The 16,670-nt window shown below is 44.8% G+C and overlaps 1 protein-coding gene across 7 annotated transcripts in view; it reads right to left on the bottom strand.

Moving 5' to 3' along the window:
- Positions 1-16,670, bottom strand: part of LOC143153577 (dual specificity calcium/calmodulin-dependent 3',5'-cyclic nucleotide phosphodiesterase 1) — a 258,363-nt gene that overhangs the window by 112,110 nt on the left and 129,583 nt on the right. For 4 of the 7 annotated variants that reach the window (XM_076324953.1, XM_076324954.1, XM_076324956.1 and 1 more), the window contains exon 1: positions 10,155-11,354. The exons of the other annotated variants lie outside the window; for them this stretch is intronic. In XM_076324953.1, coding sequence (XP_076181068.1) covers positions 10,155-10,338 — 184 coding nt within the window. In that variant the 5' untranslated portion in view covers positions 10,339-11,354. Of the gene's footprint in view, positions 1-10,154; positions 11,355-16,670 lie in introns of those variants that run through there. 7 annotated transcript variants of the gene reach the window in all.

The raw sequence follows: 16,670 nt of genomic DNA, 5'->3' as shown, positions 1-16,670 counted from the left end.
AACGACGGTTAGTTTTGAATTACGCCATCGATAGACGTCCATCCGTATGTTTTAAAGGCGAAGTAGTTACATTTTACTTTGACGGTGTTAAAAATGTAACCAGTACAGTGCATATCGTGCGATAATTACCGATCTTAATATAATCCTTAATAAACAGGTGATGTGAATTTCACGTACACGTATACCTCGTTTTCTTTCTTCGTTTTTAATGATACAGCAATTATGTACGCGTCGTGTTTCGTCACGAACGAGTTATCGTAATATTTAGAGCAGAATGCATCGCCCAATTAACGCGTTGGTCGCGGTGTACGTTGATTACAAGCATGCAGGTGTGTTATTGATATCAAGTTGCTAAATTCGAGTACTATATTTGATCGATTTTGTACCGTAGAGCATTTATCGGCTGGTTAAAATTGTCGTGTCGCAACTGACGTAATGCGTTTCTTTTTCTTTTCACACAAACAGATTCATTATTTCAATATCTGAAATCGATTTTGTTATCCTCAAAATATATTGCTAACCGTCGATTTCGAATTTCGGGGACGATGTAAAAGATTGAGAATTAATATTCCATGAATAATAAAGGACGATAATGAGTAAATTGTATTGTAAGAGAAATAAAATCTGTGAAGCGAACTAATTATTAGTAATCGCACAAATAATAGTAAGAAGGAACGAAGATGCAAACGAAGCAGAGAACGGTGGAAGCGGTCGTTTCGTTAAGGCAAAAGTATTTGCGCCATAAAAAATGATAATAAATCGAGTTAACGTCATGCGACTGTTATTAACACCAGGAAGTAATATGAATCCTACAGAAATGGCGACGAATAATGCGGAGAAACGATAAAACGGGAATGTAAAAAGGTTACTCCTTAATAGCACTTCTAATTATAATTAATACGAAGTAACGTTGGAAATACTACTTAGTCGTCGTAAAGTAAATATTTTAGGTTTAAATCTGGATATAATAACAGAAACCGAGACGAATTTAAAAATCTGGTAGAATTTAATTTTTCAATTGATTTAATAATGAAACAGCGATTGCAAATAATAATAATAATAATAATAATATATTTCTATTAAGCTGAACTACATTTGCGAGGTATTTGTAGCGTAACAAGCCGATAGTCGTCGTTTGAGAAATGCAAGTAATTAATTTAACACGAAATAATGGAATTGTTTGTTGCTCCGTTCACTATCGGTCGATAATATGTGAATTATACCGATTTCACTTAGATTTTCCAGAGCACGGTTACGGTAATATTAATTTTTCAACGTTTAAACTCTAGTACCGAGATCCTTGTCGGAAAGTTCTGTCAAAATAATACTCTGTGTTTGAAAATCGGAAAAGTTTGCTAATTGGAAACTAATTAAAAAGGAATGAATACAAATACTCGAACTTAAAGTAAAGTTCCAAATAATTAATCCTTGAGGGACTGTCTTAACCGTTACACTTAGAATTAGACACCGTTGTAGTCAAATGTAGAGTAGATACACTCGAGCGACACTTCAACTGTAGCACTTTCCCGAACAAATGTACAATTATGCGGTCCATTGTTCTGCATTTCAAATGCTGTTATATTCTATACATAGTTCGGTGCAATTACGTATACATCTCGTCCAATAGATCCATCGATCTGTTCCACCTAGATTCCGACGATATCGATTTATCCAAGGAACAGCGTAAAATCGCGCAAAAGTTCAGCGATCAATCTATCGCGATTCTTACCGTACCAGGTACAAATAAAAACAATTTTTATATCTTGGATTTCACCGCTCGGCAACGTATTTCAAGGAGAACGGAATCGATCTCGGACATTCGGGAAATTCAGCTTCTTTGGAAATCTAACGGAGACGTTTCCGTATCGCATGGGTATTCTACTTTGTCGCGAAAAATTCCGAGATTCTTTTACAGGACAACTCTGACCAGATTTCTCGAACGTAATATCGCAGGATCGGATCGATGTAAAGGACGAAACAATATTACCCGACGTAAATGGGAATACGCGGTGCGTGTCGCTTCGCGCCGTTAGGCGGTTCGGTAACTCGCGAGAACAAAACTCGGCCACGAAACCGTAAAAAAACGAATTCATGAAGACCGTGGACAGTTCGTGAAGTATCAATAATTTAACTAATGACAATTCCGACCTTCCGTTTGAGCGTAGCGAGCGCCCTGTAACGAGTCACCCCGCAAAGTCGTGTTAATTCATTTCCTTGAAATGGCGACGGCACCTTTGTCCTCTTACTACGAAAACTTCATTAAGCTTTGGGGAAAAAGGAACGAGAAACAGCAGTGTCTCGAACCGGCCGATATCGTCGAGAAAAAGAACAAGTTTTCAGGTTTTATTTACAGCTCTTTGTAAATTTTAGCGATTTTCCTACAGAGTTCGGACAAAGTTACTTCGATAAGTTCGATCAAATTTAATTCGACAAAATCGAAAGATTCTAAGTATGTATAATTCGAATATTTATACACACAGTTCCACAGATAGAAATTCCAAAGGTCCAAAGCTCGAGAGTTCTATCACGGGAGTTTAGATGTTTTACATGCTTCGGTTGCCGAGTTCTAGTAGCTCGGTTCGACAAGTTCTATTGCTCGAACGTTTTCATTTCCACCCCTTCTCTAAAATCATTTCCTTTCAACGTGTTCTTGACGGGTTAACAGTACGAACGAAAGTCAGACGGTCCCATTGACATTATCGATATTTTCCAGTATAGAAATTGAACTTATCGAAGGTACATCGATAATCGATAATTATCAGTTGGTAGCATTTCTAGTTCGTATTATAAACCCTGTGTACACCACCGCTCGAAAGTAATCGACCATGCATCCGGTATGTGAAAAATTCATTTTTACTTCGCTTCCAAGAGAACCGTAAAATTACGTATATTATTAATTCTTTAAAAAATACTCGCTTGGCAAATGTGCGTATAACGAGCGAAATATTTTCGAGCAACAGTGTATCTACTGTATATAATACATGTATGGAAATTCTTGAAAAATTCTGTAGTATCGTACACGAGTAGGTTTAGGAGAACGTAGCTTTAAGAGAACATAATTTTTTTAAGGATCGTTCCCGGAAGAGGGCAATAAAAAAGAAAGCAGGACTTGGCAAAGGTCGGAGCCAAGCCCAACGAAAAGGCGGTTGACGACGGGCAGCCTGTCGATGCATTGGCAAAATTTGCTGAGCAACGAGTGAGGGTGCAAGAGAGTGGGTGGAAGTGAGGAAAAGCGGATACGAGTCTTTCCTTTTTGGAAGAAAAAGCAGTCGTGAAGCGTCGTAGAGTGTTGAACCGAGCAATGTTGGCCCGAGGAGTGTTGAACCAAGAGTCGTGAAGTTGTAGACTTCAACTCGTCGAGGTTGTAGAGTGTTGAACCGGGCAGTGTTGAGTCGAGGAGTGTCGAGCCGAGAGTCGTACACGTTGCACAAAATTGTATCGTAGTTACGTTATTTACTGTTATCTGTCTCTTGTCTAAGTATTAATTATTTATAATTAAAAAATGATTCCAGAATTCTGTAATGCAAACTTCGTTTCAGCCACAGGAGGAGCTGTTTTCAATTGCCGAATGATCTCTACCGTAAGGAATATTAGACAGCTGGTTAACGACTGTGCTGGATAATTAACATCGATACGTTTCAAACAGTGATCCAAATCGTTACTTGAATCGCAGTATACAAACAGCGCAAAGGTGGCGAGTGGAAAATTCATTTCGACCGAAACTCGTCTTCTGGTAAAATAGACGAAACGAAGTCGAGTTAATTTATAAAGGGAAGAGAAAATACAATAATACACAGTCACGTTGTTACGAGCGAACGCAAAGGGGGATTCCGGCGTTTCCGCGGTAGCTACGAAAATGATAAAATCGCTTCGTTTCAGGCGTTTCGTAATTTCGTTCACCACGGTGCATGTTCTTACGTTAAAAATATTTCCTCGTAATTTCTCGCAGTACATTGCACGCGATGCAAATGTCCCTTTCTTCTCGGCTGTTTTTCCCCCCTTTTTAACGAGCACGTGCAGTCCCAGTCTTCGTCAGGCGACGTATCGTAGTTACGCGCGCCGCGTAACGGCTCGGTGCGTCGTAAATAGATTTGCTTCGAACAAAGTTCAATGTAAATGAACTCTAAGCGAATTAAGAGCGCTGCGACCGGCCCGTGCAATTTCGAACGATTCCGAATGCAAAAAGAACGCTGGAAGCCTGCTCTTACAGCAGCGTCGCAGTCAGTGATGCACCGACTGTTGCAACCGTTGTCGTAAAACGACACCCCATTTACCAGGACTCGAAGAACCACTCGATAATTAAGAAATCTGATCAACAGCGATAAATATAATTGTCACGTTTCGCGTCAATGGAACCGAAATCGAAAGCGAAGCTATACTCAAGTGGAGTCTATTCTTCGGTTCGATTTTCAAATCAAATAAAAAAGGAAGAAAGTGCGAAACTACCAAGAACTCAACGATACGACTACTTTTCTACGATCCAAGGTTACAATCCACTCGATCGTTTTGTGAAAATTCCACCGAAAATCTGAAATTTCAGGCGGCACAAATCGTGTCGATTAATAACAAATCGCACGAAAACATCGATTCCAAAGATGCAGTTTAGAGAGTGCTAATATCTACGATAAACTCGATTGCTCTCTTATATTGTACGTGGCCCGAACGTCTTTATAATTAGTTACTCGAGAAGCCTGATTACTTCTGAAAACTGATTCTGAACTGCTACTGCAAGAAGCCTGATTGCTTTTGAGACCGACACTGAAGTGTAAGGAGCGTGATTGCTTCTGGGATATGTAGTGTTTCTCTGATGAGCAACTCTTGATAAGTATAGGCGGATCAAATTGAATTGGCAGCCCAAGGCCACTTTCCAGGCTGTAATTCGCGTCGGTGTAATCCGTTAGTGATCTACGCAGCTAATTTTGATCCAACTGTATACGATTAGTTAAAACTCGACCGATTCTTAAAGCTCGCAAGAACAAACGATCGAATTTTAATAAACATAGCGCCGCGAAACAATCGAGCTCCGAACGATCAGATTTTTATTTCACCGATTAAATTCAACGCGGTTGGACAACTTGTGCAAACGCAAATATCCAAAAAACCTATTAGTATCGCAACACCTCAACTATACGTCATCGTACTACTTATCGTTTAAGGTAACGAAAATCGAATGCTATGGATCCCTCTAAAAATATTTAGAAGTATTTGCAATATCTGCAAATAATAAAGGGTATCGAAAAAGAAGTTAAACAAATTTTCGAACGATTATCTTTCTATCTTTCTCTCAACTGAAAGAAACAACGAATTTTTAGTCGTATTGTACCTATCGTAAGAAGAAATATGTCGTTGATTTTTATTGGATATTTCTCCATCCGAAGAAAGACTAACAAAAATGATTTAGAAATATTTGCACAGCAGTGTTCTGTAACAATATTTTAAATACGAGATACGTAAACCCATCGATAGATTCTATCGTCAAACATGTTCTTCAAAATCATAACGCAACCAAGGTGTGCCTTTGTTCCATTAAACCAAAGTAAAGAGGAATCATGGTACAAACGATCGAGTTTGGTTACTCAAACGCACACTGTCTTTGGCAAAGAATGCATCGTTTTAGCACAATAGCGGCGCATTTTCAGTCTGTGACGTTAGAGTGTCGCGTAAGCTGCATCGACACTGACATTAATGCCACGTTTCCGTCTTCCTTGAATACGTTTCGCGCGTTCAACAGCTTGCGAAGCTACACTTTCGAAGACAGTAATGTCGATTTGTCTTTTGAACTGCTCTACTTCGACAACAACAACGATAACAAATCTAAGATAGATACGGAATAATTTACGTTTAGTATGCAGTGGAGTCACGTTTACATTTAATGAAAATAACTAAATGTTTAGCTGTATACTTTGATAACTTTTAGCTGTATATTTCGTAAGCTACAAATCCGTTTTACAAAGAAGAGAGAAAGAAAGAAATCGTTTACTCACTGAAATTAATTCGTTTCTCGACCTTTGGTTTCTATGGTGTTGAATAAATATTATTTATTTCGCTTAAAATCTAATATTTTGATCATCATCCGAACACGTGTTATTCAAATTGTATCTAGCAAGCTGTGTACGTACAACTTTTAAATTAAATCAATTGAAAGAATATTTTGAACTTAATATTGTTGTTTTCTTCTTCGGATCATTGGACGAGTATGCTGTGTTATTGATCCCCGTACGAGCCCCCAAACAATTGTTGTACTCGTGCGGTGTATCGATGTACTATATGTAGTATATTTAAGAATATCATAAGTTACAGTGTTATTAGTATTAGACGCGATGTTGGTGATTAGTTTCGCGTTTCACTAAAGGTAGATCGACCACGTATAAGGCTAAGCTTATCGTCTTGATGCCCTCGGCACGCGTCTTTATCGTTTTTGTCTTTTACTGGTCTTTCGCCTTAGTGCGTCTTTCTAACTGTCTCGTTTTATTACGTCATTTTACTCGTACCGTCCGGACATACTCTGCGGACATACTGTGGACATACTCTGTCATACTGTACCCCCAAACGTTCCTTTGGCACTCTATACAGGCCCGCACATTCGTTCTCTTTCATTCTAATTCTCGGTCTCTCTCACTTGAGACATTCGGTCACGTTCGGCCATCCTAATCGTTCGTCTTTTCCAAACACTCTTCACTTTCTCCAAATCACATGTATTCCCTTTCGTCCTCGTGCATTCTCATGCTCGGTCGTCTCGCAAAACCCGCCGTAAAGGAATACTTGTGCCTTCCACGAAACCTAGCGAACAGATCGACGCCAAGTGTTTATCCTAACGCAGGTGTATCCTTTCGTTGAACTCTTCTAGGCCTGCGCTCGAAGCAGGCCCAACCGGACACGGAAAATCCGATACCACAATACGTTCTTTGATATAATTTCGTGTACTGCACAGATCGATAACAAATCTTAATAGATATTTCTATTACGGTTGTAAACTCGTTCAAATGCTGCCAATTTGATTTTTCGAATTTGCCCGCCAGTTGCGCGTAACATTATTCTTGCGCAATACTCTTTTCTTTATTCGTTGTAACGTTACGACGCACGTGTACCCATTAGCATTATTCGACGGACACGAAAAAAAAAATTGTTTATACAAATGGAACTCGTGTACGTACGTGTTCGTCCATTGAAAAGAAAAAACACGGCTCGTAAGAAAGCATTTGTAAAGTTTTTAATCTTCGGAAAGAAATGATTTACTAGCGATGCATCGCGCAATGTTGACATTTTCTGAAAAGTGCGATTTTAACCAGTTTCTCGGCGAATTCCGATTTAATCGAATTCTATCGATCTCCACTGAAACAGTCGACCGAGAACCATTTTTCATCTTCGGATCGACCGGTTGAAATACTAAATTTCACGACAAAGAAGTTAGCGAATGATTAAATTAACGTTTCTTATCCTGAAAAGGTAAAGACGATGCAGTGCTACGAATGATAAATGTAGGTGAATGAAAGTTCGTAATAAGAAATTTACTAAAAAAAAAAAACAATATGCTAGCCATTAATATTCGAACGCAAGTTCCTGCAACACCAGAGTTAATTACGGAACCGATCGTACGTGTTCATCCTTGGAACCTGAATGTTACAATGAGTCGCTGGTACAATGGTGGATAATTCCAAACGGAACAAATAGTAACCCTCGAATAACAACGAACGCAAACAAGTCGACGAAGTCCCTTTCTCTCGGCGCTTCGCTAATACAACATCGAAATACGTGTAATGACGCTGAGGCGCGACCAACGGACGCGTTCCAGTGTCGATGATAACGAATGGGCCGTGTTCGTTAGGCGATTCAATGAAAATTCACGTGCGAACGCGCTCCACGGAATTCAAAAGTGTTCGTACACCTCTGTCGGGTCGCTCGCGCGTTTCTCGATTAATTAACCTTATGCAGCTTTTCCGCGACACCTTCACTGAACCCTGAGCCGTACGCGTGCTACGTTTAATTAGGATAAAGGACGCAACGACGCGGTTATGTATCTGCGAATCCATTTTACGACGTTGCTGTAATTATGGACTTGACGTCGGCGTGCGTGCTCGTGTGAAAAACAAACGAAAGAAAACGAAATAATTACTCAAACGATTGAAACGCGCACGAGGATCGTTGAATCTCAATCGAGTACGGAGTGTGTAAGTTTCTAACGAACGTTGAATCTCGATCGAATACGGAGTGTATAGGTTTCTAACGAACGTTGAATCTCGATCGAATACGAAGTGTATAGGTTTCTAACGAACGTTGAATCTCGATCGAATACGAAATGTATAGGTTTCTAACGAACGTTGAATCTCGATCGAATACGGAGTGTATAGGTTTCTAACAAACGTTGAATCTCGATCGAATACGAAGTGTATAAGTTTCTAATAAACGTTGAATCTCGATCGAATACGGAGTGCGTAGATTTCTAACAAACGTTGCTCCAACGCTTGGATCTGTCGCAACGACAACCAGTCACCATCGAGAGAAAACTCGAAACGATAGTTTCAAATGCAGATTTCACCCACAACAACGCAAGAGACGATGATCGTCGTTTCATGAATATCAAATAACGACGAGTCGGTAACGCTGAGGATCCATTGCTCCGACTTTATATACCACAGAGATATTTTCCGAGAGGACGTCACCGCGAAACTTTGAATCGTCGCGAGTAATAAATTTACGACGCGCGAAACATTGCAAATCGAAACGAGAAAATTGTCTCCTCGATCGAGCCAGCAACTGTCGCGTAGTTCGAGTTTCATCTCGAAAGAACTGTGATAAGTGACATTAGAGGAGACTATCGAACAAAATTCCTATCGAGGTGTCGAACACGAGACCTCCGCTGTAAGCACACCAGCGATAAGAGAATCAAAGACTCCGGATGACAAGGGCGAACTCCACAGGATCGTAGAATAAAAGAGCGAACCACTTGAAACAGGACACTCGAATAACTCGTTTAGTTTTCACGAACGAAAATACTACGGACAAGTCTTGCCTGGTTTCAAGGTGAACAAAATACGATGTCGGTAGAATCTTTTTATCGGTAGAGATGCAAAGAAGATACGAAGGACAAATTCATTTTTTCTTCAACGGTACGATAGATTTCTGTTTTTAGTTTCGGAATGCGTGCAATGATCTTCGGTCGAAGAGCATTCGAGATCGTTCGAGATCGATTACGAACCAAAGTTTCGGTAATTTTCGTACGTTCGAACGTTTTCTCAAACGTTCGAAACGTTGACCTTGAATATCGACGTATTTTCGAAGCGATTTCATACGAACAATGCTGGCCATTAATAAAAAAGATTCGTTCCACCAGCAGATCCCAATGTTACCGAACAAATCGAAAAGGAGCCTCGTTGCTGCGCGAGTCTGAAATCGAAGGGCTGAAAGTTACCTACAATTTCCATAAACAATACAACCCTTGAATCTGACTCGGTAGTAACCAAATAAACCGTAATTATTGCAATCATCGTATACCGTACGAGCCCTCTACGATTCGAAGCCACGCATTGGCTCGTGCTTAGGCGATGTTCCCCATAAATGAAAACCGCATCGACGTTCTCCGTTTCCGTATAATCGACCGATGCGTTCGTAATTATAAAAGTTTCGCTGCACTTCCGAAACCGCGTTTGGCTCGTTACAGTCCCGAGGACCGATAATAGCGTTCACGAATACAAATAATAACGAAAATCGAACGTTCCTCGATACCACCGATCCTAGAACGACAACACCAACGACCGAAGAAGAAACAAAGTGACTCTTCAACGTATACAAAACACGCATCCGTATATACATACGCACATTCGTTGGTAATTGACCTTCAACGACCTTGAACACCATCCAAACGGAGGTGATCGTACGGTCTGTAAAACACTTCGTCGGTAGTCGACCAAAGTCGATCTTCGATATCTCTTCGCCGCGAAACGGAGCGAGATACTTGGACGATATTTTGTTAAAGTAAACGAGTGACCGGGTCGGTTCGTTTTACGAATAGAAGGGCGATAACGCTTTCCACGCGGTGTCGAGAATCGAAAGATAACGATCCGCCACCTCCCTCGCGAGACTCGGGCAATCTCGACTCTTTGCCGGACGATAGGTGGTTAGATAGGAGTTGGAGCTTATCGCGGTTCCGTACTCACCGATCACGTAGCTGTACCCGTCCAGGGTGAGTACACACTTGCGTGTATTCGAGGAGCTCGGAATTCCTGGCACCAGTCGGCGAGAAATTCGCTTACCAGGGCTGCAAGGAGTGCCGGCGGCACTCGCAGCACCTGGGTCCGAGTGGCACTTCTGCACGGGGTCTTTGCTTTGTCTAGACATCATCGTCCTCTTCTGCGCCACTCGTACGCCGCTTCTCCAGCATACGCCGGATGAAAAGGAAACCACCTACTTCCGCGCCATTCCCCACGGTCCGGTTCTTTTGCCACTTAGCCACGCGACGATCCCCGAAACTCTATCGCGACGAACATGTCATCGCGGCGCCGCGACCAGACGCGTTCGACACTCATTATCGCCGTTGATACACACCCACCTAAGATGTCACTTCCATCCGTTGTCCGAGTTACTTTGTCCGCGACACGCGCGATCGTACACGGTTTCCCGCGTTCGCAACGCGTTTCCCTCTCCCGGTGTTCCTCGTCGTCGACTTTCAGCTACGTCGACGAACCGATACGCGACACCTCGACGATAGTTCACCCGGATCGCTTCCAGTCTCGCGTTCGTAACCGACGCGTTACCAACGACGAAGAGGAGGGGATATCACGGTTCGTTCCACGCTCGCAAAGTCCACCGTTCGTCTCCGGTGCTCGTCGAAGCCACCGATCGCGATCAATCGAAACTCACGGTGAAATTCTAACCTCGGTTCGGTACCGTTCGTTTCGTTTCGAGTATACCTACGAACGTACGTAAGTCCGCGGGCCGAGGGATCAGTCGCTCGTGGACGACGATAGATCCCGCGGATTTCGATCGCGACACGATCGCGACCGATTAAGTCGTCGCTACGGAGCGCTCTCCTCCTCGCGGAGCAATTGTTTGACGATGTCTTTGCTCGTGTTTTCGAGAATCCGGGAGTGGATACGTTCCGTGATTCGTCGGACGTTTATCGAGGTGACTCGCGAAGATCGACACCGTGGACACGGTGTTCGAAGCGTGTGCTCGCGCGACTCGAAACGGGATTATCGCATCGTGTTTCTCGGGTGTCTCTCCCTCTCTCTCTCTTTCTCTGTATCTATCTCGAAAATCTTCCTACTCGAGGAAAGATTTCGCGCCTCGATTTTCCGATGATTCAATTATTTCCGTCGTTTTTTTTTCCCCCGATTATATTCGCAAAGCTTCGCGAACGAGCGATTGCTTCGCGAGAGTTCGGTCGAGCGGATACCCGTGTCTGCTAAACTACTCCCAGCTTTCAACTTGAACGACAATGGGTACGTCCGATGTATCTCGGTGAACTTGTTTATCTTCTGGAATTGCTTTCGCGTTGATTTCCAGCTAAGGGTTTTGGATTACCGGCATCGATCCATCGTTCCCCAGCCAACCACCACTTACGTGGAAATTTTCTCGACGCGCGTCCGTCGCTCCGTTTATCCCAGATTCTTGGAAACGCACCGAACCGAAACAGGTCCGATCGCTTCTAGCGCAACGTTTCCTCTTCGTTCGATTTGCGAGTCGATCGTTCCGTTTCCCGCGAACGTCAGCGTTTCTCTTCTTTCGATGGTTCAGACAACGGTTTCCACTTTCATCGTCGTTCCGATCTTCGTCGTTCAGAGGTGTTCCACTATCGTCGATCCCGCGAACAAAGTATCCCTAGCTTTCGCGCAATCGTTGACCCGCGATCGATCGTCCCGTGGATCTACGGTGAGTCTCGTCGCGCGGCGATCTCGCGGTTCGAACACCTTTCGAGGAAATCTTCGACGCGCGGACCGGATATAAATAGACCGCGCGACCGAGCAACGATGCCAACCGACCGACTGGTCGTGTTCTCTTCTTCGCCGGTGCGTTCTCTTCGCGGACGCGTTCCACCTCGATAAGGTTTCCGTCGGTGGAAAAATTGATGTCGCGAACACCGACCTCGGTCACGATTATCCACGATGGTTCTTAAACGATCGCTCGTTTCCCGGTTAACGAAATCTTTCTCGACGAAAGCACCGTCGGATACGCGACGCGCGTTTTCCGGGAACAGTAGCTCGCTGATCGCGGCACTTTCCGGTGATCGTGGCGAACGATGACCGATCGTACGTATCCCCGATGATCCCGCGGGATTCGAGATCGCGATTTCGACGAACCGGTCGACGAGATTTTCGATCGAACGCGGGTTTAATTCGTTCCACGAGAGTCCCCGTGCACCTCGCGATCTTTCGGCTCGAGGATATCGTCTTTCGTCGACGATGTCTCGCGATGCACCGATCGTTCGCGCGTTTCAATCGAGGAAACCATCGATCAGCCTAGTTTCTTCCGTGGACGGTGTTCCTCGCTCCGAGGACTCTTTCCGCTGATCGATCGGCGGTAAACGGCCGCCGATGGACCGGCACGTGTTCCGAGCTCGGTTCGTTTCGGGTCAACGGAAACGGTGCGGCCATCGACGCGCGGTTCTCCCCCTTTTTCTTTGCGACGCTCTTTGCGCGGCCGTCTTTGATGTCCGATCGATTCGATGGATCGGCACGCTCGATCGCCGAAAAGCACACACGGGAAATTTCGTTGCGAACGAGCCGATTCGGCCAGAGGGTCGACCCTTTATCGCGAGTGGAAAACCGAACGAGCTTCACGGGACAATTTACCTGGAAATTGTGGAGCAAGACGAGGGGAGAGCGAAGGGAGCCAGTCAGCCAGCGAGCCAGCCACCGTTCGATAGTTCGATTACCTTTTCTGTTTCTTCGCGGTGCTCTCGCGACCCTCGTTACGTGCATGCACGGACACGGGAAACCGCGTTGAACGAGCTCCGGTAGGTTCCGCGATCGATTCGCGTATACCGTAACGTTAAATTCAGTTTGCCCGCTCGCGCATCGGCGCGTGGGCGGTAGCGCGCGTTGCGATCGTACCCGATGATCGATCGGGGATTCTCACGCGCGGTCTTCGATCCGGCCGGAGACGCTCGCAAACCAATCGGGGAAAATTACCAACGCTTCGCGAATCATCCTCGAGCGTCGCGCGAACCTTCCGGTGTTTATGAACGTCTTACCCCGAGCTTCGTCCGAGGGTTCGTTGTCGTTGTTCGGAACGGTTCGTTTTCGATAACAGGTGTACGATCGATAAATATCAATGTTCCACAATGTTCGCGAGCTTCGATCCCGAGATCCACTCGTGCCGGCGTTGATTTCACCCCCGCTTCGCTTCCTCCGGAACCGTTTCGACCACTCGGATCTATCGAGAACGATATTCCGTTAACGATTGTCTTGGTCGTTCACGGAGTGGTAACACCGTTCGCTTCAATCTCGCCGCGCGTACGACTCCGTTGACCCGCGGTGGAAATTCTGCATCGCGATCGGTACCGTGGAAACAAACGGCGAGTAGAGTCACGCTGCACCGTGCGAGTAGAGGAACCGCGTGTTTGGTCCGACGTCGCGCGCGTGTGACCGGCGCGCGGTCGCGTCGGGTTTAGAGAGAGAGAGAGGGTGGAAGGGATGGCCCGTGACCGAACGCGACAGGGACGCCGCGAGCGCAACCCGCGAACCGACGACACGCGATCCACGCGAAAACGGAGACACACGTGCGACCTGAGCCGCGGTACCGCTACAACTGAACCATTCGGAACCTCCACCTCTCGCCGAGCTCCCTCCTCGCGCTCGCCTCGCCGCATGGAACCCTCCTGCCGACCCACCGCGCCCCCCTCGCCCTCCCTCTTTCTCACTCGCTCTCCGTCCGTCCAACTGACACTCGATCACGCTTTCTCGCTCCCTTTCACCGTTCCGCGAGCAAACCCTCCGTCCCTCTCGCGCTACCGGCTCGCGTTCCAGCTGTCTCTCGCTTCCACTCGTACGCCCTCCCCCCACACCGTTCCGTGTCATCGGTTCTACTTGCTCTTCGTTCAGCTTCGCCCCTCCGCGTTCCCTCGAATTACCTCGTGTTCCTCGTGTTACCCCAACCCTCGCGAGAACCGAGTTTCGCCCTCAGGTAAGCATCGGGGACACTTTCTTCGTGCTCGAACGAAGACGATCGTCCCCACGGTTGAACGGCTACGTGGGCGGGGATGTTTGGAAGAAGTCGAAGTTATTGTTTCGCCGGGTCTCGGATCCAGATGGAAACCCTTGAGCGAATTTTTGCGGATGTTTGCGCGAACGATTCTCGAACGATTATCGGTTTCCCGGTGGGACGAAGTTCGAGGGTGATGCGAACGCGAACGAGTCTTCCAATCGGATAGTTCGAGATCCGGCCACCGTAGCGCGGTTGCCTCACCTTGGACATTTTCAAATTTCGTTGTTGCTCCGTCCCGAACCACTTGGAATTCAAATTCGATCGGTCTCGAGCGTTTCGCGGGACGACGATCGAACGATCGAGGTTGACGATCGTTGCAATTTCACGCAGCGTTGATACCGTGCGTGTGTATTTCAGCGGTGACACCGACAGAATCGTGAAATATTCTGCCCGTGGACGATACAAATTTGAACGCAATTATCATCGATACCGTGATGCACGATACCCCGTGGCACGCTGTTATCAACTTGGGATTGGGTTCTCGAGCAACGCTCGCTAAATCTTGGCCATCCGGTGCGAAGTAATCAATGTTTATATATTACTTTCTTCGTAACTTTGAGTAATATTCGAACCGACGTCAATTTTCCGTCGTGGCTTCGAACCAATTGGAAACCTCTCTGCTCCTAACGCTATTCCAACTTCGCGAAACCGAACGATGCGGTTATTCGTGATTTAAAAATTAAAATTTTACCCTTTTTGCGACGAAGACACTTGGTCGGATATTTTCTAACTTCGCACCGACTGCCGTGCTAGTTCTCCTTTGGCGATTTATCCTCGCCTATGTCGCACACGGGTCTTTTAGGATCCAGAGGGAATGGCGCTCGAGCGGACCGTTGGTACAACTTTCCTTAGAAATTACAAACGGTACGATAAAATGGTAGAATTGTTGTTCGAAATGTATGCGTACTCAGGTTTGGATCCAGACCTGGTTTCTCTCGTGGTCATCTAAACCGTAGTACCGTTAAATTGCACTTCAAACTTCGAATCGAACAACCGCACTTGAATCGGTCAAAATTACCCACACTTTGAGCAATAATCGAATTAACGTATCGTTAAACAATCGTCGTTCAAACTACGAACCTTCCCTGTGGACAATCGTCGTTACGGAGAACTTGTTAACATTCGCTGCGAACGGTCGCGCAAACGTTGAGTTCGCTGGTTAATATAAATGCCGTACGTAAAGCTCCCACATGCGTAAAATAAAAATAATCACTGTACTCGCCGTTATGGACGTACTTACGGTAAATAATTAAAAAATATAACGAGTCGAAGTATATAACGGCGCTGAAAAAATGAAGCAGCACTGCCTGCCATTCACTAACATTTATTTAGTTATATAGTTGTAAAAGGGCCCTTTAGGCCCGTTTACACTTCTCTGTTCTTGTTGTCTCCCCCTTTATTTCTGTAATTTTTATACCGCGCCACCAAATTACATACTTTAGGCGACACTATCGCCGACCTCTCCTTCCTAATTTTTGAAAGGACAATGTTTGAAAATGGTCACTTTTGGTACTCCTAAGAAAAGAATAATTGTCACTCTTTGGTCGATGAGAATATCGATTGAAACTCGACCGAGACTTCGTTCTCCTTTTGTTTGCAATTTTCCACGGTCCATTTTCGAAGTAATTATTCGAAAATTCGTTCGAAAACTCCGTGAACGATCCAACGAAACCGAGAAACCATAAGACGTAACAACGTGTGTTGTCGTGACAATTGATTACCCGTTCGTCAAGAATCTGTGTACACAAATAACGGAAAGTAACCGCTTTAGATACTTTTCCAAAATATAAAATTGTTACAAAACACTGTTCATTTTGTTATTCCCTTCTAGCGAAATGAATTATAATTCCTCCATTTTCACATTTCTGCAGACACTTCGCGCACTCTCCGAACGATTAAGACCGATCAAAGAGGCGAGTGCTAATCGTATTAATTATAAAACTTGTACTCGTTGAAACATTTCGTAATATTTTCTACAACTTTCCAATCACAGATCGATTAAACGACCATTGTTTCCCAGTCTCTTAGCACGTAGACTACCCTGGCAGATTTCACGAAACTTTTCTCGATTACCGATCCAAGTTTACTCAGTGTCATTCGCGTTCGAAAATCATTCGTGTATGCAGTCGACCCGTCACGATTTACGGGTGCGCAACGAAGCGTATTTGAAACAAAAATTGTTCTTCTCCGACGAGGAACGAAAGTTGCAGCCATCTTGGAACATTGTTTCTCGCGAGCGAAAATAAAACAACGAAGTTGAACAGTCAGGGTTAATCGAGCGTCAGGATCTAAACGGAAGAAATTCATTTTGAAACCGACACGACTGAGAAACGTTCCACGACACGAATAATTAGGAGAGTTTTCGCTCGTTCGCAACCACCTTGTTATTTGTTTATGCTCGGCTAGTCCGCAAGGATTCTTTTTTCCGCTTGGTTCGCGTACTCCCTTCCCTTTCTCCCTCTTATTAT

The sequence above is a fragment of the Ptiloglossa arizonensis genome, chromosome 13, assembly GCF_051014685.1.
Source record: "Ptiloglossa arizonensis isolate GNS036 chromosome 13, iyPtiAriz1_principal, whole genome shotgun sequence".
Taxonomy (NCBI): Eukaryota; Metazoa; Arthropoda; class Insecta; order Hymenoptera; family Colletidae; genus Ptiloglossa; species Ptiloglossa arizonensis.
This window is presented reverse-complemented; position numbering and strand designations above follow the sequence as displayed.